Source organism: Triturus cristatus, chromosome 4_1, assembly GCF_964204655.1.
Source record: "Triturus cristatus chromosome 4_1, aTriCri1.1, whole genome shotgun sequence".
Lineage (NCBI taxonomy): Eukaryota > Metazoa > Chordata > Amphibia > Caudata > Salamandridae > Triturus > Triturus cristatus.
Window position 1 is genome coordinate 1233683299 of NC_140585.1, and position 26403 is coordinate 1233709701.

Below are 26403 nucleotides of genomic sequence, written 5' to 3' on the forward strand. Positions count from 1 at the left end.
ATGCATCTGTTCTTGGCATGTAGAGCTGCAGATCCACACACATGCATAGATCGCCATCTGGTGTTGGGCCCGGATGTTTGCACTTGTTTTAATCTTGGAAAGTCTTTGGAAGTCACGAGATAGGTGACTCCTCCTTTGGACGATAGTGCGCATGGGCATTAGCTCCATCTTCAGATTGTTTTTCGCCAGCAGGGAAATAATGGAGTTTTGTGAGAAACAGATAAGATGCCCATGTATGCTGTATCTAAATAAGATAGTACTGGAACAGATAAAGGTAGCCGGGTAGGCGTGTGTGGATCTGTAGCTCTACATGCCAAGAACAGATGCATATTGGTAAGTAGCTTTTTCCGTTCGAGGCATATGAGCTGCAGATCACACACTATGCATAGATTGTATAGCAGTACCCATTCCTAATGGCAACCACCAGTATCTGCTGCAGTAGTTTGAAATAATGTTTTGAGTACAGCCTGGCCCACACCAGCTTGCTGTTTTGTTTGCACATCTACACAATAGTGCTTTGTGAATGTGTGCGGTGTAGACCATGTAGCTGCTTTGCAGATGTCATCTAAGGGAATGATTCCTAAAAATGCTGTTGAAGCCCCGATCTTTCGGGTAGAGTGGGCTTTAGGGGGAACTGATAATGTACGTTTTGCTTTGTCAAAGCAAATCTGTATGCATTTGACAATCCACCTTGCTATCCCAGATTTTGATATGGGGTTGCCTTTATGTGGTGGTGAGAAGGACATGAAAAGTTGTTTGAGTTGCGAAAAGGTTTTGTTCTTTCAATGTAATAAAGCAGTGCTCTTTTTACATCTAAAGTGTGAAGAGCTCTTTCTGAGGCTGTTTGTGGTTGCGAGAAGAATACTGGCAACTCCACAGACTGGTTGAGGTGGAAGGGAGAAATAAACTTAGGGAGCAATTTTGGATTGGTTCGGAGAACCACTTTGTTATGATGGAGTTGTAAAAAAGGTTCTTGAATAGTGAGTGCCTGTAGCTCACCGGCTCTTCAAAGTGAAGTAATGGTCACTAGGAAAGTGACATTCCATGTTAGAAATTGTAGCTCGCATTTATGCAGAGGTTCAAAAGGAGGGCCCATTAGTCTTGTGAGAACTATGTTTAAATTCCACACAGGTGAGGGTGGTACCCTGGGGGGAATTATTCTTTTGAGGCCTTCCATAAATGCTTTGATGGCGGGTACCCTGAATAGCGACAAGTGTTGTCTATTTTGTAAGTAGGCTGCTATGGCAGCGAGGTGTAACCTAATAGATGTGTATGCTAAGTTACACCTTTGGAGATGCAGTCAATAACCTTTGATTTGTTGAATAGACACATCTAGAGGATTGATGGTGTTATTGTGACAATATATGTCAAACCGTTTCCACTTGGCTGCATAGCAGGCTCTATTGGTGGGGTGTCTAGCTTCCTTGATAATGTTCATACAGTCAGGGGGAAGGTTAAGGTAACCAGATTCTAAGACCTCAGGAGCCAGATCACTAGGTTGAGCTGCGCTGGGTCCGGGTGGCTCATCTCTCCACGGTTCTGGGTTAAGAGGCATGGGGAGAGGTGTAGTTTTTGGTGCGGGACTACGGACAATTCCAGTAATGTGGTGTACCATGGTTATCTGGCCCATGATGGAGCAACTAGGATGAGAGTGAATGAGTGTTGCTGTAGTTTGCGCACCACCAGTGGAATGAGTGGGAGAGGCGGAAAAGCGTACGCAAATATGCCTGACCAATTCATCCATATCGCATTTCCTTTGGACAATGGGTATGGAGATCTGGCGGCAAATCTCGGGCATTTGGCGTTTTCGTGTGTGGCGAAGAGATCTATCTCTGGTTGTCCCCACATGTGGAAAAATGGTTGAAAAACTTGCGGATGAAGTTCCCACTTGTGTATCTGTTGTGTCTGACGACTTAACAGATCGGCTATGCTGTTCTGGACTCCCGGGACATGTTGGGCTAGGAGGAAAATGTTCTGAGGAATAGAGCTTTGCGCTAGTTGAGAGAGCTGTAGGGAGTGTGTCCCGCCTTGTTTTTGTATGTAGTACATGGAGGTCATGTTGTCAGTGCGGACTAGGACAGCTTTGCCTGATATTTGTTTCTGGAATGCCTTCAGGGCTAGGAAGATGGCTAGTAACTCCAGGTGACTGATGTGGAGGAACGTTTGTTGAGGCATCCACCTGCCCTGCATGGTGTGATGTAACAGATGAGCTCCCCAGCAAGAGAGCGATACGTCTGCTGTTAGCACAATCTGTGGAACCAGCTCGATGAACAGTCGCCCTTTGGAAAGGTTTTTGGTGTTCCACTACTGCAGAGAGTGGTGTGTGCGAACATCCACCAACACCAGATCTGTGAACTGACCTTGATTCCACTGACGTGCGAGACATTCCTGAAGGGGACGCATTTGGAGTCTTGCATGAGGTACTATGAATATGCAAGAGGCCATCATCCCAATCAATTGCATGAACACTCGAGCTGGAAGAGAGTGTTGCGGCTGAAATTTTGATATGAGGCTTTGTAAGCTTGCTATCCTGGCTGGGCTGGGATATGCAAGTGCTTTTGAGGTGTTTATTGTGGCACCGAGGTACTGTTGTATGTGGGACGGTTGTAGGTGAGACTTTGCGTGAAATATCGTAAACCCTAAGTCGTGGAGTAGTTGGATTGTGGCAGGAGTGTGATGTACACACTGATGGTATGAGTTAACTTTTATGAGCCAGTCGTCTAAGTATGGGAAGACGTGAATGTGCTGTCTTCTTAGGTGAGCTGCAATTACCGCCAGACACTTGGTTAATACTCTGGGTGCTGTGTTGACTCCAAATGGGAGGACCTTGAATTGGTAGTGCTGGCTGTCCACTACAAACCTGAGATATTTCCTGTGAGAGGTGTAAATGGGAATATGAAAGTAGGCGTCCTGGAAATCTAGAGCGGCAAGGAAATCGCCTTGTGAGAGAAAAGGAAGGACCTGTTGAAGCGTGACCATGTGAAAATGGTCTGAGTGTATGTACAGGTTTAAGGGTCTGAGGTCTAGGATAGGTCTTAGAGAGCCGTCCTTCTTGAGAATGAGGAAGTACAGGGAGTAAACCCCTGTGTTTTGCTGTTGCAGGGGGACTGGTTCTATTGCATGTATGTGCAGGAGGGAGGTTACCTCCTGCTTTAGCAGCGATAAATGTTCCGATGACATTGGGCGCTGTGTGGGTGGTATGTTTGGGGGGGGGGTAGAAGTGAGTTCTAGACAGTAACCCGATTGAACAATTTGTCTCACCCACCAGTCTGTGGTGATGTTGTTCCAGACAGGTCGGAAATGTAGTAATCTTCCCCTGACCGGAGTGGAATGGTCTGGGGGGAGTGGAGGGAAGTCATTGGGTAGGGGTGGAGGCGGAGCGGGTTTTATTGGTCTTGCCTCTACCCTTGTTATTATTGCCTCTGTAGCCTCCTCTTTGATAGCCTCTGGTGAATGTGGTCTGGGTGGGAGTTTTATAGGACTTGGAGGATTGTCAGAGGAGTAGCCTCTTGAGGTACCCCTGTAAGATGAGCGGCGAAAGGAACGTCTGGGAGCCTGTGATTGCAAAGCTCCCATTGATTTAGCCGTGTCTGTATCTTTTTTCATCTTTGAGAGATGAATCCACGGCAGGCCCAAATAGATGCTCTTGGTCATATGGTTGGTTGAGAATGGAAGTCTGTACCTCCGGTTTAAACCCTGAAATGCGTAGCCATGCATGCCTACGCAGAAGGACACTTGTGTTGATGGCCCTGGAGGCGGTGTCTGCCACGTCTAGAGCGCAACGGCTGGAGGTGTTTGTGATGATTTTACCCTCCTGTATGAGGTCGTTGGCTTCAGTTTTGTATTTATCAGGGAGGTGTTGCAATAGGGACTCTAACTCATCATAGTGTGCTCTATTGTATCTGGCTAACAGAGCTCGAGTATTGGCGATGCGCCATATATTAGCCGCTTGCGACGCCGTACGTTTACCAGATGCGTCCAAGAGTTTGGACTCCTTGTCGGGAGGTGGAGCGTCGCCTGAGGTTTGCGAGTTAGCCCTTTTTCTGGCATTGGAGACCACTAAAGAGTCCAAGGGTATCTGGCCTTTAATGTAAGTAGGGTCTGTTGGGGCAGCTTTATATTTTTTCTCTAGCCTGGTGTTTATAACCCTAGCCCTCACAGGATCTTTGAACACCTCAGGTGCATGTTTGATGACCCCTTTTAACATAGGGAAGACAGAGGTGGACTTTTGTGAAGTGTCAAAAGTGTCCATTAAGAAATCCTCTTCCACAGAGTCAGTGTGTACGCAAATCCGTGGTATTGTGCAGCTCTGTTAACGAGCTGGGTGAAACCTATGGTATCCTCTGGAGGGGAAGGTCTAGAGGGGAATAGGTCGTCCTGCGGTACGTTAGGGACATCTGGTGTGTTGTAATCGTCCCAGGGGTCTGGGAAAAAAGGTGGACTAGTGTCCCCTAGTGGTTCGTCGTCCGCCCCCTACCCTGTGTCATCAGAGGTGTCATCATCGTCCACTGGTGGAGGAGATGGTGTAGGAGAGTGGTGTGGTGGTGGAGGAGATGGAGAAGGGACTCAGAGGCGATGTCGCAATGTCTCTTTTCTTAGGTGGTGGAGCCGGTGGAGGCGTGTCCAGTGGTCTCTTTTTAGAACTGAGAGTCAGTTGGCCAGTCTTTGGGTCTTTTAGAAGGGTTTTTTGGGTGGGATCTGGTTTAGAAAGCTCTTCTGTTGGAGGCTCATTTTTCAGCGCCGATTTTTTCGGTTCCTAAGGCTTGCGTGGCACAGATTCTGGAGTGGACTTGTGCTCTTTAGTCTTTGAAGCATGAGCTTTTTTAGTCTCTGCAGGAGTTTGCAGAACCATTTGTTTTTTCGGTTCCGATGCTTTTTTCGGATCCGATGTTTTCCTAGGTTCCGATGGTGTTTTCGGTTCCGAAGCTTGCGAATGTGAATTCTTCGGTAGCGTCTTTTTGCTCGGTTCCGAGTGCTTCTTCGGAGTCGAGGGGTCGGTACTGGTAGTTTTGGGTGCCGAGAGCATGGATGTGGAGGCAACGGTCGGCACTGATATGGAGGAAGGTCTCTTTCGGTGCCGAGGCTTGAGTTTGGGCACCGACGGCAGGCTGACTCGAACCCGAGTGGCCTGAAGGCTTCGTTGTGGACTTCTTTGCCGGGCCCGAAGGCGGGGCGTGAGAAGTATTGTCTCGGCGTGCACCTGGGCCCAAAGGTGTCACCGAAGCCTTTTTGGTGTCAGGGGGAAGGGGGTCGGGGTCGACATCACTACTTACGACCTGCTGCCCAGGAGTGACGTCCTCGAGGTCGGAGTTATCGGCTTCGGAAGCGCTGACAGGGCCTTCTTCGATTTGCTCCTGTTCTGGTACATAGACGTCCTCCTGGAAGAGGTCATCGGGAATGGGTGCCGACAAGCGAGCCATTGTTCTTCGAGCTCGACGATACCGAATGGTCTTCTTGGAGCAGAAAGAGGCACAAGCTGGACAGTCTTTGTCCTTTTGCTCTGGTGAGAGGCAGAGGTTACACACCTCCTAAAGATCTGTGTGTGGGAACTTTGAACCACATTGAGGACCCTTCTTAAAAGGAGTCCTTTCCACTAGCCAGATGGAATGGCCTAAGTAGGCCAAAAGGCCTTCGTCGACGACCGGAATCGAGGACTTCGAAATTGAAGAGATACGAGACGACTAGGAATTGCGATCGAGACAATACCGGAGAAAGGGTGAGGATTGCGTGTCGAAAGTTGGATCGGTAACGGCACCGATCATTTAGGGTAATTGAGTTACCTTGAGTCCAAACATTGTCTTTTGGCCTTAATTGCATACCTATATTAGGTAAGCCTGTGCTACATCTAGCTGTTTCAATTTTATATCAAGTTACCTTTCCTTAGTAATTTTCATCCTTTCCTTTCACCATTTGCTATTTACATACAGTGAGCCTGTCATTCACATTCTTTATTTGGTTGGTACTATGAGTCTTATTTTTTTCACATCACTTCTATTATTTCTCATTCCTATTTCAGTCATCTTTACTCCCTATTTTTCCTGCACTTTTAGTTGCATGCCTGATTTACACAGAATTATTTTTGTTATCTTTGTAGTTTTCGTGTTTATCAATTGTTGTCTATTTTAGGCATGTCTGACTCAGTGTACTTAGTTTAATGCATTGATGTTATATATTGTGTCCATTTATGTTTGTTCAGGTTGCTGTGGCTGTCCTATAGAAGGCGCTTAAACGCCGAAATGCGCGTAGACAAAAAAATAAGAACTTGTCCAAACATCTAGCCACGTTTCTCCAATAAGCAACAATTAATTTATCTTTTTATGTCTGTGTGTTGTATGTTTGAAATTTGCATATTGCATTTATTTTTCTTGTATGTATTATATCTTTGTTAATATGTTGTTAAATGTAGTATGTCGCAACATTTTGGATCTGATTGTTTTTACTATGCATTTATAATAATAAAATGTATTTTTTAATGTAATTGTTTAGTACACAGAGTCACTTCATATATCAATTAATTCTAATAGTTCCTTGTTTGACCAGCCAATTGCCTAGGTATTTACTGTCTTCAGCTGATACTCCTACTCAGAACAGTCATTTGCTACTCAAATACAATAATCAAAGGGCTAAACATTCAGCTCTCCCTACTCTGAAAAATACCCTTGTTAATCCAAAATGACCATCAAGTGCTCGACCAGGGCTATGGTCATCCTTCCCCAGGACGTTTTGCAATATTACCTGTGTCTGCTTCTGAAAAACGCTATCTGCCAGAGTGCTTTAACCTATGTAACCAGGACTACATCAAACGTACTCTGAAAGCTCTCCACTGTCTAGCAGATAAAGACAGAAACAAATTCAAAGTCCTCTGTACCATCTATGGAATGTATAAAAAAAAACTAGCTAAATTACTCCCAGAAATTACCTCGCTTCAATCATTAGCAGCTGACTTGATATAATAACATACTCTCAGGAAGTCTAAACAATGAAGTAAATCATTGGACTACAAGGTCAAAAGCTGCGGAATGCCCTCAACCCCGCTCATATCTAGATCTCATGCATTTTCGGAAACCCCTAGAAACAGAACTATTCAGAATCCTGCTTAATGGAACTTCTGGCACACCAGGGACAGTGATCGCACATTATCAATTACAGGCACCCACTCTACATGATCATATGCATTCTCTACAAACATTGCATCACTTTTCCTCTCCTGCCTGAACAGTGTTTTTACGCCCTCTCTTCTGTGCTTAAGTAAATGAAACATTACAAGTAGCGCATTACAAAACTCACAAATAAATACATTCCAGGTCATGTGTTTTGGAAATGGTAAATTGTTGAATAATGCTGCCCCCTTATGGTGCATGCTAGAACCTTATTTTAAAAGCCCTTTGAGGTGGAGGTGTAAAGAGACAAATGAATCACTAAAATAGGGAACAGATTGGAAATGGCAGGACTCCTTCCAAGAGTTTTATAATGGAGGATGAGAGAGACAACTTTCATATCAGTAATCAACTCAGGAATATTTCGAGTGGAAGAAGATAGGTCTCCGGAGAATTTCCTTTGCTTTAGTCTCTACAGAGGATATATGTTGGCCGTATTAGACTTTTTCTGGACATATTCTTCAACTCGCTAAAAAGACAAACATTTGTTTGTAAATTGCAGTGTTATCCTATTGGTATGAATTTACTTTGGAGTTTGCTTTTTTTTTTTTTAACACACACTGTATATTTGCCTCTATTGATCACTATAATTTCTTGATTTGCTTTAAGCTATAAAAGAATACCATACTGCTGGAGTTGGAAAAATAGAAAATGTTAGTATTCGCTATCTAATGATTGCCCATGAGAGTAAAAAGTGAGGGTAGTACCATTCCTAGATCCCTGGTAGTAAATGACAAAATCTTACGTGCAGTGGTTGGCACTAACAGTAGACAAAAAAATCTGCTTATAAATCGCATCTTCTCTTTACTATTTTCAGATTCTTCAACAGCTTGAGACCTGTAGTCTGAAGGAGCAGCATTCCTTGGAGCCAGCATTTGTCTGAGCAATGCATCAGTTTGGTGGTGCGCTCTGCTGATCAGAGCACCTCTAATGGTGCAAGAGTGAGGAAGGCACACTGGGTCCTTATCGAGGAACCTGGCCGGGGTCAGACAATGCACGCGTGTTCCTCACCTGTACAGTAATTTTTGTCCTGGACTCGATTGAAACCGTCGCGGCATACGCAGTACACTGAGGACTTGGTTTCTACACATTTTGCGTCACCGCCGCACAGGGTCATGTTGGAATTGCAGCTTTTGTGATGAATACCTATAGAGAAAGAAGTAAATGTTGAAACGGAACAGTAATAAACGTTTTCACGACTCACACTCCTATTCCAAAGAGTTCAATGTCCTAATCTCTCATGCTGAAAGGTTTGCAGTACTGCCCCGCTTCGCCCTTTTCATTTATACTTAATGTGAAGCACTCAGTTCTATTAAGTGCAGGTGTAGTGGAAGTGTGCACTAACTTGGAGAACATTGTTCCTCATCTGATCCATCTCCACAGTCATCAAAGAGGTCACAGTTAAGGCTGGAGCTGATGCACTTTCCATTCTTGCACCGGAATTGGTTCTTGGTGGGATCACAGTGTGGAATTTTGCGGTTGGAAAGATCTAAAGTGAGAAGAATAACATAAAATAGAGACTTTTATTTAAACAACCGGGTTAAAAAAAGGGCTGTGGGCAAGAATATCTAGCCAGGGAACATGATGGCAAACAATTTTGACACCGGCCAAGCCAAGTGATTTTATTCACCCTGGACAGAGATTTGTCACTGAAGGACCATATCAATAACTCAGCCAAAGGAGTGTTTTACACACTTAACCACCTAAAAAAAAACCTAAAAAAACTTTCATCCCATCTGACAACTTCAAATAGGTTGTTCAATCGCTAGTTGTAGGAAAGTGGCTCTGTATAAATATACTGTCCCCAAATAGGTACAGGGTGTACAGAGTCCACAGTCCCCAGAGGTTTGGCAGAGGCTAAAGTTAGATATAACCTTACTCTCTAAAGTGGTAGCTTGGTCGAGCAGTAAAGCAGTATCACAGGACAGTGTAAAGCATTTGTTGTACACACTCAGTCAGCAAATGGTCTCACACACTCAAGAACTGAACTCTAGGCCAATGGTTTGTATACAAAATATATGGTTGTTTTATTTTAGAACCGACAGGTATCAAAATATACTTTCTCAGAATGAGAAGTTTTAGTTAAATACTTTGCAATAGGCAATTGACTTTTGCAGGTAATAGTTAAAGTTTGTTGCAATAGGCAACACAATTTCAAACACAATAATACATTGAGCTCAATGGGAATTTTAAGTTATGTGCAATTGATTACTTTCAGGATTACTCTTCTAATTCCAGAACTGGATCCTACATTCAGTCCTGGGGCAGTTCTTGGAAACAATTGAGCAAATACGTTTTAGTTACTGTTGTGATTTTTTTTTTTTTTTGAAAATGTTTATTGTGCAGAAAGAAGGTTACAAGCACGGGCCTACAACCACCTGGGCCGGCCGCTAGTAGGTAAAAGTTCAAACAGTGCAAACACAATGACTGGCCCACCGGGGCTCCGCACCCTACAGAAGTTCAGACTGCACATAAAGGAAATCAGGATACACCCTTTTAACAAAACAAAAGCGAGGCAAGAAAACATGAGATGGGCGTCGGGCCACAGCAGGGGCACTTCCATATCCGACCACCCGATGGCAGTCAAGAAGGGGAACAAAGAGGTAGGGGGGGGGGGGGGGGAAGAAACGGGAATACCAAAACTATACTCAGATGTGCCAGATAAGTAAGGAACCATCAGGGGGACAAGGCTACCTCAGACGTTTCCACCAGGGGGGGAGCACAAATACTTCCACGATACACATTCCACTGCCCCCAAATTCTGCTCCAAGCCCCGGGTTTACCACGAGCCACATACACAGTCTTTTCCCTGAACATGCACCAGTCCATGTTCTCCTTCCAGACAGACACGGTGGGGGGCCGCTGCGAACCCCAAAGCTGCGCTATGTCCCTCTTTGCTATCATGTTCCCCAGGGCCGCCCACCGAGTCTGGGCCGCGTTATAGTCATTGGGCTCCCACACATTCAGAACACAACGACGCACCTCCGGCAACAGCGTGACCCCGGTGACTCGCCTCATAACCTTATGCACCTGACGCCAGTATTCCACCACCTCGCGGCACTCCCACAGGATGTGGAGAAAGGTGGCACTGTGCCCACAGCCACGCTTACAGAGCCCGTCCTCAGAAAACCCCATCGAGACCAATCGGGGACCCGTCACGTAAACGCGATGGAGGATCTGAAGCTGGACCAAACGGAGACGGGCCGGGATGGCAACCTCCTTAGGAGATGACAGCGCGGACTGCCAGTCCTCGTCGTCCAACTCAACCCCATCCCCCGTCCATGCCTCCCGTAGACGCACCAAGAGGTCAGCCCGATTATTTATCTATTTTTTATAGATCAAAGAGATAGTACTATCGGGAACGTGACCGTCGAGTATGCGGTCCTCGAGGGGCGAAGAAACAGGGACCGTGGACCCTTCCCCAAAAACCGAGAGCAGGGCATGCCGAACCTGAGCGTAGCGGAAAAACTCCCTCTCACTAAGCTCATACTCGCTCCGGAGCGCCGCAAAGGTCTTGACCGCGCCTTTAACCCACAGATCCCCCACTCTGCTAATGCCGATCGTGTCCCAGTGCTCAAAGCCTTTCGTCGTCCAGAGGCTCCCCAGGCGGTCTGAGGCAAACAAGGGAGTAGCACACGTTAAACGCTCACTCCAGCCCATCGCTACACTTGCCGCCTTCCACACCCGTACCGCAATCTTGGTAGGGCCCGTGAGGGTCCTACCAGCAGATCGGGAGTAAAGCGCTCTGTTATAATTACCGCCGGGAAGCAGGAATTTATCCATCTCATACGCCGGGTTCAGACCAGGAGCATACATGGCATGGTTAATTGCCGACAGTTGGGAGGCCCAATAGTACCGTCTAATGTCAGGAAGCGCGATGCCCCCGTCATACCAGGGGAGAGTAAGCTTTGCCAGAGCGATACGCGCCCGCCCGTCCCAGACCAGTCTCCTCTGCAGACTCTCCACCTCCCGAAAGTAGGCCACCGGAATGACATCAAAGGAGTTCTGAAGTGCGTAAAGAAATCTGGGAAGGGACATCATTTTAAACAGGGCCGCGCGACCAAGCGGAGACAGGGGCAACCTACACCAACGAGCCGTATCCACCCTCAAACGTCGGAGTGGAGACAGGAGGTTCTGCTTATAGCGGAACGCCGGGTCCAACGAAACATATACCCCCAGGTACTTAAAGCCGGATGAGGACGTTTGGATAGGAAGTAGAGGCGGCAAAATGGGAGGGCCACCAGAGATAGGGTACACGCAAGATTTGGACCAGGTAATTATCAAACCCGAGTTTTTCCCAAAGGAAGTGAGGACATCAAATAGAACATTATGCGACTGTCGCGGCGAGGTGAGGTACAGAAGAATATCATCCGCGTACAGCGAGACCCGATCCTCGAAGCCCGGGGCCCACCGGATCCCTCTGATAGAGGGCTCCCAGCGGAGCCAGGCGGCGAGCGGTTCCAAGGCAAGAGCAAAAAGCAGAGGGGACAACGGGCACCCCTGCCTAGTGCCCCTCCCGAGAGCAAAAGGCCGGGAAGCCCGCCCATTGACAACCACCTGAGCCATTGGTCCGGCATAAAGAAGCTTCACCCAGCTAAGAAATCCCTCCCCAAAGCCAAACTTCTCCAAGACCGCCCAGAGGAATGGCCACTCGATGGTATCAAAGGCCATGGTGGCGTCCAAGGAAACCAATACGGCTGGTTCAGAAAAGTATTTCGCCCTAGCTAGGACGCCGTGCAGACGCCGCAGATTAAGAGCGGTATTACGGTGGGGGATGAAGCCGCATTGATCCGGATGAATCAGATCACAGATAACGCTCAGCAAGCGGTTGGCGAGGACTTTAGCCAGGATTTTGGGTTCTGCGTTTAAGAGGGAGATAGGCCTATATGAAGCACAGCGGTCACGTGGTTTACCCTCCTTAGGAATCACGACTATAGTCGCCAGACGCTGGTCGGCGGGAAGGGAACCCCTCTCGTTCGACTCCTGAAACATACGACGGAGGAAGGGCGCGATTTTATCCGGGCGTAGTTTGTATAGTTCGATCGGCAGGCCATTGGGGCCCATGGCTTTGCCCGAGCGAAGGGAGCTAATCGCAGTAGCAATCTCATCGACGGCCAAGGGGGCATCCAACCGCTCACGGTCCTCGACGGATAAGCCGGGCAGGACAATATCCCGTAGTAGAAGACGAGAGTCGTCTTCATCTCTATCAGACACCGGGGAATACACCGCCCGGAGGTGGTCAGCAAAGCACTCCACAATCTCACCAGGCTCAGTCACACACACTCCATCCGCAACCCGGAGCTCTGGGACCACACGATTCACTCTCTCCTTCCTATCCAGCCAAGCAATCAATTTGCCAGCCTTGTCTCCAGCATCATACAACCTACCCTGCTGCTCCCTATACATGGTCCTGGCAGCGTCAGTGACAAGGGACTTATACTCGAACTGCTTCAGGCTGAGGGCACGTAGCCCATCCGGAGTGACACCCGTCTCCAAGGCCGCCTCCAACCCCAAGATGTCGGTCTCAAGCTTCACCACCGCCTCCATCTTAACCTTCTTAGCCGCCACAATCTGGGATAGGGCCTGCCCACGGAGTACTGCCTTAAAAGCTTCCCACAGGGACACTGCGGACATCACCGACCCATCATTCTCAAGGAAATATTGGTCAATCGACTTGACCATGCTATAGCGGATCGTGGGGTTCCGCAGGTACCAAGGGTTAATAGGAGCGATCCGCCCAGCAGACCGCGTCCCAGTGTCAAAAAGCAACCACAGTGGGGAATGATCAGAAATACCCCGGGCCAGATGCTTAACCTCTCGAATCCGGGCAGTCTGGGCCGCGGGCATAAGAAAGTAATCCAATCTGGAGAGACTCCCATGCGCCCCAGAGTGAAAGGTGTACTGACACTGTGTAGGATGCATTAACCTCCAGCAATCGACCAGACCGAAGGTCTCCAAGAATCCGCCAAGCCACGCCTGCGCAGCAGGGAGGGCCCTGGGCGGGTGGCGATCCCGGTCGCCCGAGACTACCGAATTGAAATCCCCACCCATAAGCAGAAGACTGTCAGGAAGCTCAAGCAGCATTCGACCCAAGTCTGAAAAGGTGGAGTTCTGGAGGCCCGGGGGAACATAGACAGAGACCAAGGAAAGGGACTGCCCCCCCCACCGCCCAGTCAAAGCCACATAGCGCCCTCTATCGTCCGGGACTACCCTGGTGATCTCCAGCGGAAGTGAAGAGCGCAGGAGAATGCCAACCCCTCTAGAGCCAGTGGTGAAACCAGAATGGGCAACGAGTCGGTACCCCCCCCCTGTTCATGGCATGACAAACGTTACCCACCAGATGCGTCTCCTGTAAAAACACCACATCAGGAGACATACGTCGCAAATACTGCAGCACAACACCCCGTTTGATACGGTCCCCCAATCCATTGACGTTCCATGACATCAACCTCAACCCGTCCCCCCCCCATCCCCTCCAATCAATTAAGGGTCCCCCAGCAGATAGCGCAACGCCCGAAACTGGAACAGAACAAAGACCTCGCATTAAAAACAAAACACACAAATCAAAACCCCCCAACCCCCCCCAACTTCCAACTCCCCCCACCCTGCACCCCTGCGACCCGAAAAACCACCCCAACTTGCAGTGTGCCTGTCGCCCCATAAACTCCATTCTACGGAAAGACCCCGGAGAAGGAGAGGGACCCGTCCCCAACCGCCCCCCACATAGATCATAATGAAACAAAATGCAAAAGAGAAGTTGAACCCAGCCGAACAGTACAAAATGGCAAAGTCAAGGACCAAAGTCACTCCGAGGGAGACCCGCCACCCTCGGTACCAGCAGAGGGCCCAGGCCGGTCCCCGCGGCCCGGCAGCGAGTCAAGCCAGTCACTCACAGTCACGGGAGAGTCAAAAAAGGTTGTCCGATCGTCGTGCTCCACTCGGAGCCTAGCAGGAAAAAGCATGGAGTACTTGAGACCCAGGTCGCGGAGGCGACGCTTCACCCCCTGGAAGCCCATCCTCTGTTTCTGGACAAGATGGGTGAAGTCCGGGAAAAAGTTAATAGACGCATTCTCATGGCGGACCGGGCCATGGGCCCGCGAGGCCTGCAAAATCACATCTCGGTCTCTGTAGTAGAAAAGTTTGGCAACAATGGGCCCCGGGGGGGCCCCCGGCCGCGGCCGACCGCCCGGAAGTCGATGGGCCCGCTCCACGGCAAAGAACTTACTCAGGCCGGCGGGGGCAAGATGCTTGAGGATGAGCTCCTCCACCAAGAGATCCACCGGGTGGTTGTCGGAGGTCTCCGGGACGCCTATGACGCGGATGTTATTGCGGCGGGCCCGTCCCTCAAAGTCCTCCAGCCGCCGGGCCATCAGATCGTTGGCAGACTTGAGGTCGCCGAGAGTGGCCCGCTGGTCCGACACATCCGCAACCAGGGTAGACGTCCGCACGTCAAGCGATTGAACCCTCTCGTTGGTCTTGGAGAGATCCGCCCGAATCAGTGCGACATCAATAGCCACCGTGTCGATTTTACGGGCCAAGGCCTCGTATTGCGTAGCAATAGTCTCCTTGATGCCGTTAATGGCGCCCATAATGTCCTGCAGGGACGGATCCGAAGACATGGACGGGCCACCACCAGCTTCGTCCGAGGGGGCACCAGCCGCTCCAGGGGACCCTCTTCCTTGAGTATAGCGGTCCATGTTGTTCGTCTGGACCGGACCCCCGCGGAGGGATGTCTTAGTCTTACGCCCCTCGGGGCCCCCCCTGCCACCCATGAGAACCACGCTCACCAACGGGGACCACCGGCCAAGCGTCAAGGGGGCACCGGCCACTCAGTCAGAAGCCGCACCAGATACCGTGATGCGGCCGGGCGAGGAAACCAAAGTCAACGGGCACACTGGCGGCAGGCGGAGACAAGGGCATCCAGCAGAGATAAACACCCAGCCGCTCCAAGCAGTTACGATGTCCAGCCCCTCAGGGATCCAAAAGTGAAACCGAAAGTAATGGAGCGGCCACTGGCACAGATCCGCTGCCGCTGTTGTTCAATTACGCCCCGGCTCCACAGGTCACCCTCGCACCGGGCCCAGCCATCGATTGGGCCTCGAAAGTTCCAACCACCGTAGATCAGGATTCCCAGGTCCGATTCGGTTTCTGAAAGAAGGTCAACGTTCAGCCAGAATTCGCCTTCCAGATTTCGTCAGCCAAGTCAGGATAATGTCAGGATAAATTCCGAGGAGCAGCGAGGGTCCGGGGAGCCCTGTGCTCACGCGACCATCTTGGATGCGCGCTAGGCTCCTCCACTGTTGTGATTTTTAAGCAATATTTTGCTATTTTAAAAGTTGCCACTTAGAAACTTTGTCTAATCAAATTACCAATGTTTTCCTATGGATGGAAATTCACTTAGCAGACAAGTGGGGTTATGGTTACTTTTTCTAGGTCAGTGTTGGATCATACATCCAGCACTAGTGTACCACCTGTAAGCAGTTGAGAAACTGCGTTTAAGTTACACAGGCGATTTTTAAGGAATATTTATAAATTTGCAAAATCGACACTTAGAAGAAATTTCACAGAAAAACAGTCAATGGTTTCCTATGGAAGAAAATTCAAGTTACGGGTCAAAGTATGTTGTCGTTACTTTAGTAATCCAGTGCTGGACTCCTAGGCTCAGTACTGGGGCATCTATCTAAAACAGGTAAGTAATTACGTTTTCACAGTTGGTATGATTTTTAAAGAATATTTGTAGTTTGCAAAAATCGACACTTAGAAGATTGGTAAGTACGGTCGTAAGTACTTTTCAGGGTCAGTGCTGGGCACCAAGATCCAGCACTGGGATCTCTCCTAATAGCAGATGAGTATTTCCTTTTTCGTTACTTGGTTGATTTAAGGGGAATATTTTAAAGTTTAGAAACTCCACACTTAGAAGAAATTTCAAGAGAAACCAGCCAATGTTAGCCTATGGAAGAAAAGTGAGTTATTGGCTTTAGGGTAAGCACTCGACTGGCAGAGTTACGTTTCTGGGCGTAGACTCAGGGGTCTCCCAGGGTCAGGTAAGTACAGTTGTTACACCCTCAGCGGCACAGGGGCAGCCGGGTGCAGAGTGAGTTAGGCCCAATGTTATCCTATGGAAGGCAGGGGGCCCTTGGTTGGCGGCTGCTGACTAGCAGGCCATGCGGCTGTGGGAGCTGGGCTCCTGGTCACTTGCTCAGGGCAAATGGGGAAGTAGGTAGGAGTAGAAGCTGCACTGCCAGGGCCACTCAGGCGGCTGGGTGCAGGGTGCTTTTGAGCCCTCTGGCGCTCAATGGATTGGTATGGAAAAGCTCAAGGACGAACAAAGGCTGCAAGCTCGGGGACAAAGATTCTTCAGGTGCCTCCACCACTTCTAGAGATAAGTTGGATAGTTGGAGGATAGGTAGGTACCCAGGAGTCGGGCACAGGGGGCCGCAGGGCGCCGGGGTGCCTTTTGGTGTTGGGAAATCTTACCCTCTGTTGATCGCGGTTGGGAGGGTCCCTGGTTCCGAGGCTGCAGGTGGCGTCAGGAGCGTCGAGGTGGGTCTTTGGGTGCAGGATTCGGGGTCACAGTCGTCGGGGGGACGTCCTCGCGGTCTTTATCCACTCCGGCACAGGCCAGGCTTGGCGGGTGCAGAGTGTGCAGGGTTCGCGGTTCCGGGCTGATGCCAGGGGTTAGATACTTGCTTTGAGAAGAGCCACTGCTCGTGGGAGTCCCAGGTGCTCAGAGTTACAAGGTAGCCAGGTCCTCCGGAGTTTGTGAGGTTGCTGGCCACAGGAGGTGCCGGGTTTTAGCAGGAGCAGGTTCGAGGGTCGACAGGCCGGTAGGGCTGGGGCCAAAGCAGTTGGTGTCTTCCTTTTCTTAGCAGCTGCACGGCAGGTCTTCTTTCTACTTGATCTTCTTTGCTGTTTTAGAATCTGGAATCTAAGGAAGGTTCAGGGTGCCCCTAAATACTACATTTAGGTGCGTTACAGGTAGGTAAAGGGCAGGGACCACTGGGTCCCTGTCCTGGGGTGGGTACACCCCCTATCCTTCCACTCTCCTGTGGGAGGGGGGCAGTGGCCTAGTCTTGATTGGGTAGGGCTCCCCATCTTCAAGATGGCGAGGGCCCGGAGATGTGCTTCACCTCGCCTCCCCCACCTGAGTTGGCAGGGCTGGCACATACAATGTCCTTACTTGGAGTTTCCGGCCAGTCTTCCCGCCAGAGTGGGGGTCAGAACCGAAGGGGGCCAGTTACTGAGTACAGCAAGTGGTCTGGAGAAGCTCACAAAGGCGGCATGCCTTTGAAGCTTCCCCATGCCCATCCTGGGGGAGGAGACCTAGCACCTCGCCCAGGATGTGCATTGTTCCAGGCCCAGGAGAGCGGGGGCTCTCCACCCAGGGGTTCAACAACATGTCTGCTGTGTGGCAGCCTAGGCAGCCTCTCAGACAAGACGTGGATTGTAGGTTAGGTTTCAGGGGGCATCTCTAAGATGCCCTCTGTAGTGCTTTGTACATTAAATCCCACACTGGCATCAGTGCGGGTTTAATGTGCTGAGACGTTTGATAGCAAACTTCTCAGTCTTCAGTGTTGCCATTATGGTGCTGTGGAGTTCGTGTTTGACGAGCTCTCAGCACCATGTACTCTTAAATGGCAGCACTGCACTTACAGTGCCCAGGAATGGACCTGGGTACTGTAGGGGCACCGGGTCATGCTCCTGTGCCCACACCACTGGCATAGGGCACTCAGCTAGAGGGGTGGCTGATGTATGCCAGGGCAGTGTAGGTTGTGGGCATGGCACACAGGGATGTGTGCCATGTCGACTCTGTTGTGTCTTGTACCCAGACACTCAGCCTGCAAGAGCAGTGTGTGTGTGTTAGGGTACAGGGCCTCTAAGGGTGGCACAATAAGTGCTGCAGCCCTTAGAGGCCTTCCCTGGTCACAGGGCCCTGGGTACCTAGAGTACCATTTACCAGGGGCTGACATGTGGCCAGGGTTTGCCAATTTGGGTTTTAGGTTAGGAACATAGGCCCTGGGCACCGGATTGGCAGGAGTCCAGGACACAGTCAAAGTACATTCAGCAAAAAGTGGGGGCATACCATGCGAGAAAGATGGCACTTTATCACATGTGGCACGCCCAAATTAAATGCCAGCGGACCCATGGGACATGAAGGTGCTCCGGATGGGAAGGCTGCTGTATGAAATACTCCATACATGGCATTTACAAAATGCGACGGATCCGCCCCTGGAGCCGGGAATTGCGGGTATGGATTCGATCCTGTATCCAGCTGGGGAGTAACCGGCGCCGGAGCCGTCGGATCCACTACTGGATCCTCTGGTTCACCTTCAGGCACAGGAGAGAGTTCAGCATCCTGATACGGCCCGGCGTCGGAAGCTGGTGAGTAACCTTAGGCGAAGGAGACTTCTCCGGAGTGACACGAGGAGAAGGCGAAGGTGAAACAAAGTCTTACCGCGACGTCGAGGTGAAGGCGACTTCGAAGCCCTACCCTTCGTCGATCGGCGCCGAGACTCATGCTTCCTCTTTTTCTTATGCTTTCTCGACTTCGACGAGGTCGAAGACTCCGGCTTAAGACTTATCTGGCTTGCGACCTCTACCTTCCTTCTTTGCCTTGGCCATAAACAGCTTCGCTTCCTTAACCCATTCGCTGCCAGGCCTTTTCCCCCCTCCTGTGCCATGCCCTTTTTTGGCTATTTGGGGTAGTGCGCGCTGAGGCCCCTGTAACTTTTTGACCACATAAGGTATCCACACCAAATTTGTGTCCTTTTCTTCCAACATCATGGGGATTCTAAAGGTACTCAGGGTTTGTGGATTCCCCTGGAGGGGTCACAGAAATGAGCCAAAATACAGCAAAAGTTAGTTTTTTGGGGGAAAAATGGGCTGCAAATGAAATAATCTGGGGTTTTCTCTGCAAATGTTATCAAAAACGGGTTTGTGGGGCACAAATCACCATTTTCCCAGATTTTAGGGGATACCAGACTTTTGTCAGAAACCCAACATTTTTTACACAGTTTTGGCATTTTTCTGGGACATGGCCTATTTTTGCTTTTTTTTGTGCTTTCGACCTCCTTCCAGTTAATGGTAGAAATGGATACAAAAGCAATAATAGATCCTGGAAAGCTATACATTTTAGAGAAGTAGACAGAATTCTGAATTCAGCAAGGGGTCATTTGTGTAGACCCATCAAGGTTTCTTTATAGAAACTAACAGTTAAATATAGGATGAATTGAAAATTTGTTGAAAAAAAAAAAGCCTTTTGTGTCAACGTTTTCACCTGTAACTTCTTCTAATTATGATAGCTCTTTGAAAGCAATATACCGTTACATCCGCTGGACATTACTGGTTGTGGGGATATATAGGACTTGTAGGTTTACCAAGAACCCGACGAACCCAGAGCCAAAAACTGAGCAGCAACTTGCAATGTTTTTTTATTATGTACCGGGTATGTAGTAATTATTTTGTAAAAATGTGTACATGGAAAAATCGGTATGAAAGACACCTATGTATTTCTGAAATGGGAACAAAATATAGAGTTTAGAAACAGTAGATATTTGCACATTTCCGAAATTGGGAATACTCATACCAGCATGAGAATTATCAGTCATTTTTTAGAATGACTTCGTTTTTACACAATGTCTTTCATTTGGAAGGCAGAAATGCATCGAAAGTCAATAGGTAATAACAGTTCCTTTAGAAATCTGAATTACCCTAAGTGTCCCATTAAAAATGGTACCACAATTGTATGGGTAGGCATAGTGGCCACGACAGGAAATGGCTCAAAACCCAACGTGAACACACCACATTTTCACAATGCAAAATTACCCTTTTTTAGCAAAGTGCCTAGCTGTAGTTTTTTAACCCTAGCTCTTCCGGCACCTAGGGAAACCTAGCAAACCTATACATTTTTGAAAACTAGACACCCAGGGAAATCCAGGATGGGGTGACTTGACTGCCTCCCACCAGGTTCTGTTACCCAGAATCCCTTGCAAACCTAAAAAATTGCCAAAACAAATCACATTTTCCCCACATTTCTCTGGTGGAAAGTTCTGGAATCTGCGTGGATACACAAATTTCCACCCACCCCGCGTTCCCCAAAGTCTTCCGAGAAAAATGGTACCTCACCTGTGTGGGTCGGCCTAGCACCCGGGACAGGAAACGGCGCAAAAAGTAACGTGGACACACCTCAATTTCGCAGCGAAAAATGACCCTTTTTTAGCAAAGTGCCTAGCTGTAGTTTTTTAACCCTAGCTCTGCCGGCACCTAGGGAAACCTACCAAACCCACACATTTCTGAAAACTAGACACCCGGGGGATTCCAGGGAGGAATGGCTTGCGTGGATCCCCCAACGTTTCCTTACCCAGAATGCCCTGCAAACCTCAAATTTAGCTGAAAAAAGTCACCTTTTTCACACATTTTTGTGTGGGAAAGTTGTGGCATCACCGGGCTGACACAAATTTCCTACCACCCAGCATTCCCCCGGGTCTCCCGATAAAAATGGTGCCTCACTCGTGTGGGAGGCCTAAGGACCCGCCACGGGCAAGGGTCCAAAACGTAGTGAGGCGCACTACGTTTAGTACCCTTGCCTGTTGAGGCGCACTACGTTTTGGACCCTTGCCTGTCGCGGGTACTTGGGCCTCCCCCACAAGTGAGGCACCTTTTTTATCGTGAGACCCGGGGAAACGCTGGGTGGTAGGAAATTTGTGTCCGCCCTGTGATGCCACAAATTTCCCACACAAAAATGTGTGAAAAAGGTGATTTTTTCAGCTAAATTTGAGGTTTGGACGGCATTCTGGGTAAGGAAACGTTGGGGGATCCACGCAAGCCATACCTCCCTGGAATCCCCCGGGTGTCTAGTTTTCAGAAATGTGTGGGTTTGGTAGGTTCCCCTAGATGGCCGCCAAGCCCGGGGCCAAAAACTCATGGGACCCCCTTTGCAAAACCAGGTTGTTTTGTGATAGGTAATTTTGATGTCTCCTCAATAGGTTTTGGGCCCTTGCCTGACGAACAAGTTACTTACCTTCGGTAACGATGTATCTGTAAGAAACATTAGTTAGTTAGATTTCAAACCTTAGAACATCCCCAGGCGTCAGACTGGATCCGGAAGATGTTTCGTCAGCAATACCCCTTGCGCGTCGCTAGGAGTCGTCTGCGGCTCCGCGTCCTTCGTCGGCGTCGTGCGCCGGAATGACGTCGGAGTACTTAGACGCCGGCCTGGCGCGCGGACGTCAGTTCTTGTACATAGCTTTCCGCGCCAGGAACGCAGAGCCATGCAAGAGACCGACACTGGTGCCAAAAAATCTAGGGCCCTGAAAGGAATAGCCTTAACCCTAGATGTCAGTTCGCAGAACAGGGAGGATGGGTGGGTCGGTGAGGAATCTAACTAACTAATGTTTCTTACAGATCGTTACCGAAGGTAAGTAACTTGTTCATCTCAAAGAAACACGTTAGTTAGATTCCTCACCTTAGAATAGATACCCAAGCAATACCAACCCCGGTGGCGGGTCTGGGAACCAAGATCACACCAGAAAGTCCTGGAGGACAGAACGGCCAAAGAAGCCATCCCTCCGGACTTGGCTGTCTAGGCAATAGTGCCTGGCAAACGTGTGCAGCGAAGCCCACGTCGCCGCCTGACAGATGTCCTGCAAAGGGACTCCCCGTCCCAAAGCAGTAGTAGCCGCTGTGGCCCGTGTAGAATGGGCTCTCAGCCCAACAGGAGGGTCCTTTTTCACCAAGGAATAACAAGATTTTTATACACAAAACGACCCACCGGGAGATGGTCCGTTTGTGCACAGCTTTTCCCTTCTTTGCACCCACGTAGCCAACGAAAAGCTGGTCGTCCACTCGGAACTGTTTTGTGCAGTCCAAATAAAAGAAGAGCGCACGTTTTGGCTCCAGACGGTGGAGCCGCTCTTCCTCTTTGGAAGGATGCGGAGGCGGAAAGAAGGTGGGCAAGGTGACAGATTGCCCAAGATGAAAGGGGGTCACCACTTTCGGTAGAAAGGAAGGACGAGGCCGAAGGACAACCTTGTCCGGATGAACAGATAGAAAAGGAGGCTTGGACGATAGAGCCTGGAGCTCACTCACCCGTTTAGCCGAGGTGATGGCTACCAGGAAAGCAGTCTTAAGCGTCAGCAGACGAAGAGGACAATTATGAAGAGGCTCAAAGGGAGCGCACATTAGAAATGTGAGAACAAGATTCAAGTCCCACTGAGGCATTACGAAAGGGACAGGAGGGAACGTGTGAGTAATGCCTTTAAGAAAGCGTGACACTACAGGGGACTTGAAAAGAGAGGGCTGATCAAGAAGCCATAAGAAGGCGGAGAGGGCAGCAAGATAACCTTTCAAGGTGCCCAGGGCAGAGCCCTGCCGGGTCAAAGAAAGAAGAAAGAGGAGAACCTCAGAAAGAGGGGCGGAAAGGGGATCCATGCCTTTGCTGTGCACCATGCCACAAATTTGTTCCACCGGCAGGCGTATACCGTCTTTGTGGAGGGACGCCTGGCTGCCAGAATGATATCACAGACTTCAGGAGGCAAGTCAAATGGCATCAACTGCCGCCGCTCAATCTCCACGCATGGAGGTGGAGGCTGGACAGGTTCGGGTGGAGGACCGTCCCCTGCTGCTGCGACAGAAGATCCTCCCGAAGGGGCAGACGTATCGGAGGATCGGTCAACATACTGAGTAGCTCGGGATACCAGTACCTTCGTGCCCAATCCGGAGCCACCAAGATGACTTGGGCCCGGTCGCGCCTGATCTTCTTCAGCACTCTGGGCAGAAGTGGTATAGGCGGAAAGGCGTACAACAGACCGCAACTCCACTCACGACGAAAAGCGTCGCCGAGCGAGTGCTGCCTTGGAAATTCCAACGCGCAGAACTGCTGACATTGCGCGTTCTCGTCGGTGGCGAATAGATCTAACCAAGGCTCTCCCCACTGCTGAAAGAGACCTTGCGCCACCTCGGAGTTCAGACGCCATTCGTGATCCATCAAGCACCGGCGGCTGAGTTCGTCTGCTCTGGCGTTCAGAGACTTCGCCAGATGTTGAACCACCAGGGTGATGCCCTGGTGTTCCAGTGTCGGGGGTTTCCCTTTGCCATCCATGTTGGCGTTGGCTCTTCTCTGCCTCTCTCTCACCCTGAGTGTCTTCGGCGCGAAGGCTGAGCAGGCGTTGCAGTCGATACTCTGGTGATCCACCGGTAGGCAGAGGTTGCAGACCGGATGCTGGTCTTTCTGCGCGAACTTGTGGTGGCAGTTTGGGCAGAACTTGAATGGCGTCTTGTCCATTTCGCTCAGGGTCTCTGAGCGTGCATTCTCCAAGGCTGTCGAAGAAAAAGCTCGCTGGTCCTCTTTCTTCGCGCTCCTGATGAAATCTGTTCTATTCTTGATGTCTTCTCTTGATTCTATCGATGAAACTCGCTTTTCTTCCTTCTTCCTCCGAGTGAATTTCTGGAGCTTCCCGATGTCGATCCAGACCCAACGGCGGAAAAAAGAATCTGAAGATGGCGCCCCAAAGGTGGGACTTCCGCAGGAAGCACGACGACGTCACGGGAGGTGCACCAAATGGTGGACGTCGACGCCCACCTGGGCTACAAAAAAAAAAAAAAAAACAAAGAAAAGACTACGAATCCGGACCCAACCACAAGATCGCGGAATAATGCACAGCATAGTGAATCCAGAAAGATTCACGCTGCAAAACCCCAGCAAATGCAGGAGATCCGCCGTAGTCTGGAGGTGGGAGACGACTGCCTGGGGCGAGCCCGCCTTCAACAACCAGTCGTCGAGATAGGGGAAGACTGGAAACCCTGATCTGCGCAGATGAGCTGTGACCACCGCCATCACTTTCGTGAAAACCCGAGGGGCACTGGTAAGGCCGAAGGGGAGCACGGTGAACTGAAAGTGCTCATGACCCACCGTGAACCGCAGGTAACGCCGGTGGGCCGGCAGGACGGGAATGTGGAAATATGCGTCCTGCAAGTCCAACGCTACCATCCAGTCTCGAGGGCAGCTAGAACCTGAGCCAAAGTCAACATCTTGAACCTTTCCTTCCGGAGGAAGGCATTGACGTTCCGGAGGTCCAAGATAGGGCGTAGGCCCCCTTTGCCCTTCTTGGGAACCAGAAAGTAGTGGGAATAACAACCACGACCTACTTCTGGGCTCGGAACGCGCTCTACGGCCCCCATGGCCAAGAGGGCCGTAACTTCCTCGTGGAGAAGATTCAAATGATCCCCCGAGATACGGTGGTGCTGCGGTGGCATGGCTGGAGGGGTCGTCTCGAAGGGGAGGGAGTAGCCCCTTCGGACGATTTGCAGCACCCACCTGTCCGACGTGATGGAACGCCAGTGGAGCAGGTGATGGCGAACTCTGCCGCCCACTGGCGTGGAATGGGCCTGAAAGCTCGGACTAGGAAGGCTTTGAGGAGGATGCTGCCGGGGTGGATGTGGACTGACCGCGTCATCCTCCAGTATCGCATTGGCGGAACCCACGTCCGCGTGCAGGCTGGTTCTGCGGCCGGTGGCTAGGCGGACGTGAGGAGGTGCCCCTTCCTTGGCCACGAAAGGAGCGAAAAGCGGAAGTTTGTGGCCGCGGGGCCGAGAGGCCCAAGGACATGGCCGTAGCCCGGGAGTCTTTGAAGTGAGCCAGCGCACTGTCCGCTTTCTCACCAAAAAGGCGAGCGCCATCAAAAGGCATGTCCATGAGTGTGCTCTGGACATCCCCTGAAAAAGACGTGGACCGCAGCCAGGCGTGACGTCGAAGCGCCACCGTGGTAGAAATCGCCCTACCCAGCGAGTCCGTAGTGTCAAGCCCACATCGGATTGCATGGCGCGCTGCATCTCTCCCATCGGCCAGGGCCGTGGAAAGCCGCGCCCGGGCCTCCTCCGGGCACAGTGGCAGCACGTCCACCACCACATCCCACAGAGAGTGGGAATAACGGTCCCAGAGACAGGCGGTGTTCAAAGACCGCAGGCCCAAACTGAGCGAGGAGAACAGCTTCTTACCAAACTGTTCCAGTCTCTTGGAATCCCGGTCCGGAGGAGCGGACGGGAAGGAGGATTGGGAGGTAGAGGCCTGGATAACCAGACTCTCGGGGTGGGATGTTGGGACAGAAAACTGGGGTCGCCCGGAGCAGGGCGGTGGCGCCTGGCAACGTTCCTATCCACAGGAGGGACTGTGGAGGGCTTGGACCAGGTGCCCTGCAGAACGTCAGTGAGGGCCTCATTGAATTGCAGCAGAGGCTCAGTGGAGCATGCGGCAGGCTGAAGCACCTCAGTGAGGATGTTAGTCCTCACAGCCACGGCAGGCAGCTCAAGCCCAAGGGCTTCGGCCGCCTTGCGCAGCACCACAGAAAAAGCTGCACCCTCCTCCGAAGGCACAGTCGGAGGAGAGATGAATCCAGTGTCCGGTGAGGTATCCAAACCACTGGCCTCCCCCAGTTCATCTGCCCAGTCCTGTGCAAGTTGGCCCTGAAGGGCCATAGGGTCGTCAGACCCCTCCCAGTCGCCCCCGTCATCCGATTCCTGGTAAACAGGAGGAATGAACAGAGCCGGTCGATAGACAATATGTGTCTCTAGCGGTGTCGGGTGGCGCCGCATCGGTGTCGGGACCGGACAGGGGCTGAACCGGGGATCGCCGTCGACCGGAGCCGGCGTCGGGGGTGGTATCGGTGTCGGCGGAGGAGGCGTAACTAGGTCGACCGGCGTCGACGGGGGCCCAGGCTCGGGTCCCTCGGGGACCTGCGGCGTCGGGGCCGGAGCCTTCAACGGCGCCGGGGCCGGAGCCGCCGGCACGCGAGGTCACCCAGTCGAGTCCGCGGGGCCCGAAGGCGCGCCAGCGGGCGTCGACGGCAGGGCCAGGCTCCTCATGGCCGAGAGGAAGGCACTGACCTCCGCCGGCGTCGCGTCAGTCCCAGGGACCGTCGGGTATGGGGACTTGCACGGCGCCTGCGGCTCCTGCGGAGCCGCGGGGGTGGAACCACCTGGACCCTCGGCCGAGTCGCGCGAGGGGAGTCCGAAGAGCGGAGTCGCCTCTTGGACTTCTTGGAGTGCCTCGACTTACCCGAAGACTTCGAGCCAGACGAGTGACGAGGTCGAGTGCGGCTCCGCGACCGATCCTTGGACCTCCTCCTGGACCGGGATCAAGAGCGGCGCAGAGCCGAGTGGCGAAGCTCGAGAAGCTTGCGGGACCGCTCCCGCCTAGCTTTCGAGGTCAGGGCCATACAATCTGAGCACGACGCCGCGTCGTGGTCGAGGC

General features: G+C 50.9%; 1 protein-coding gene across 2 annotated transcripts in view; it reads right to left on the minus strand.

The window, feature by feature from the left end:
- LRP1 (LDL receptor related protein 1) overlaps nt 1-26403 on the minus strand; it is a 1298976-nt gene that overhangs the window by 193529 nt on the left and 1079044 nt on the right. For both annotated transcript variants that reach the window (XM_085654639.1, XM_085654638.1), the window contains exons 73-74: nt 8503-8646; nt 8169-8303 (exon numbers count right to left, since the gene is read on the minus strand). In XM_085654639.1, coding sequence (XP_085510765.1) covers nt 8169-8303; nt 8503-8646 — 279 coding nt within the window. The remainder of the gene's footprint in view (nt 1-8168; nt 8304-8502; nt 8647-26403) is intronic.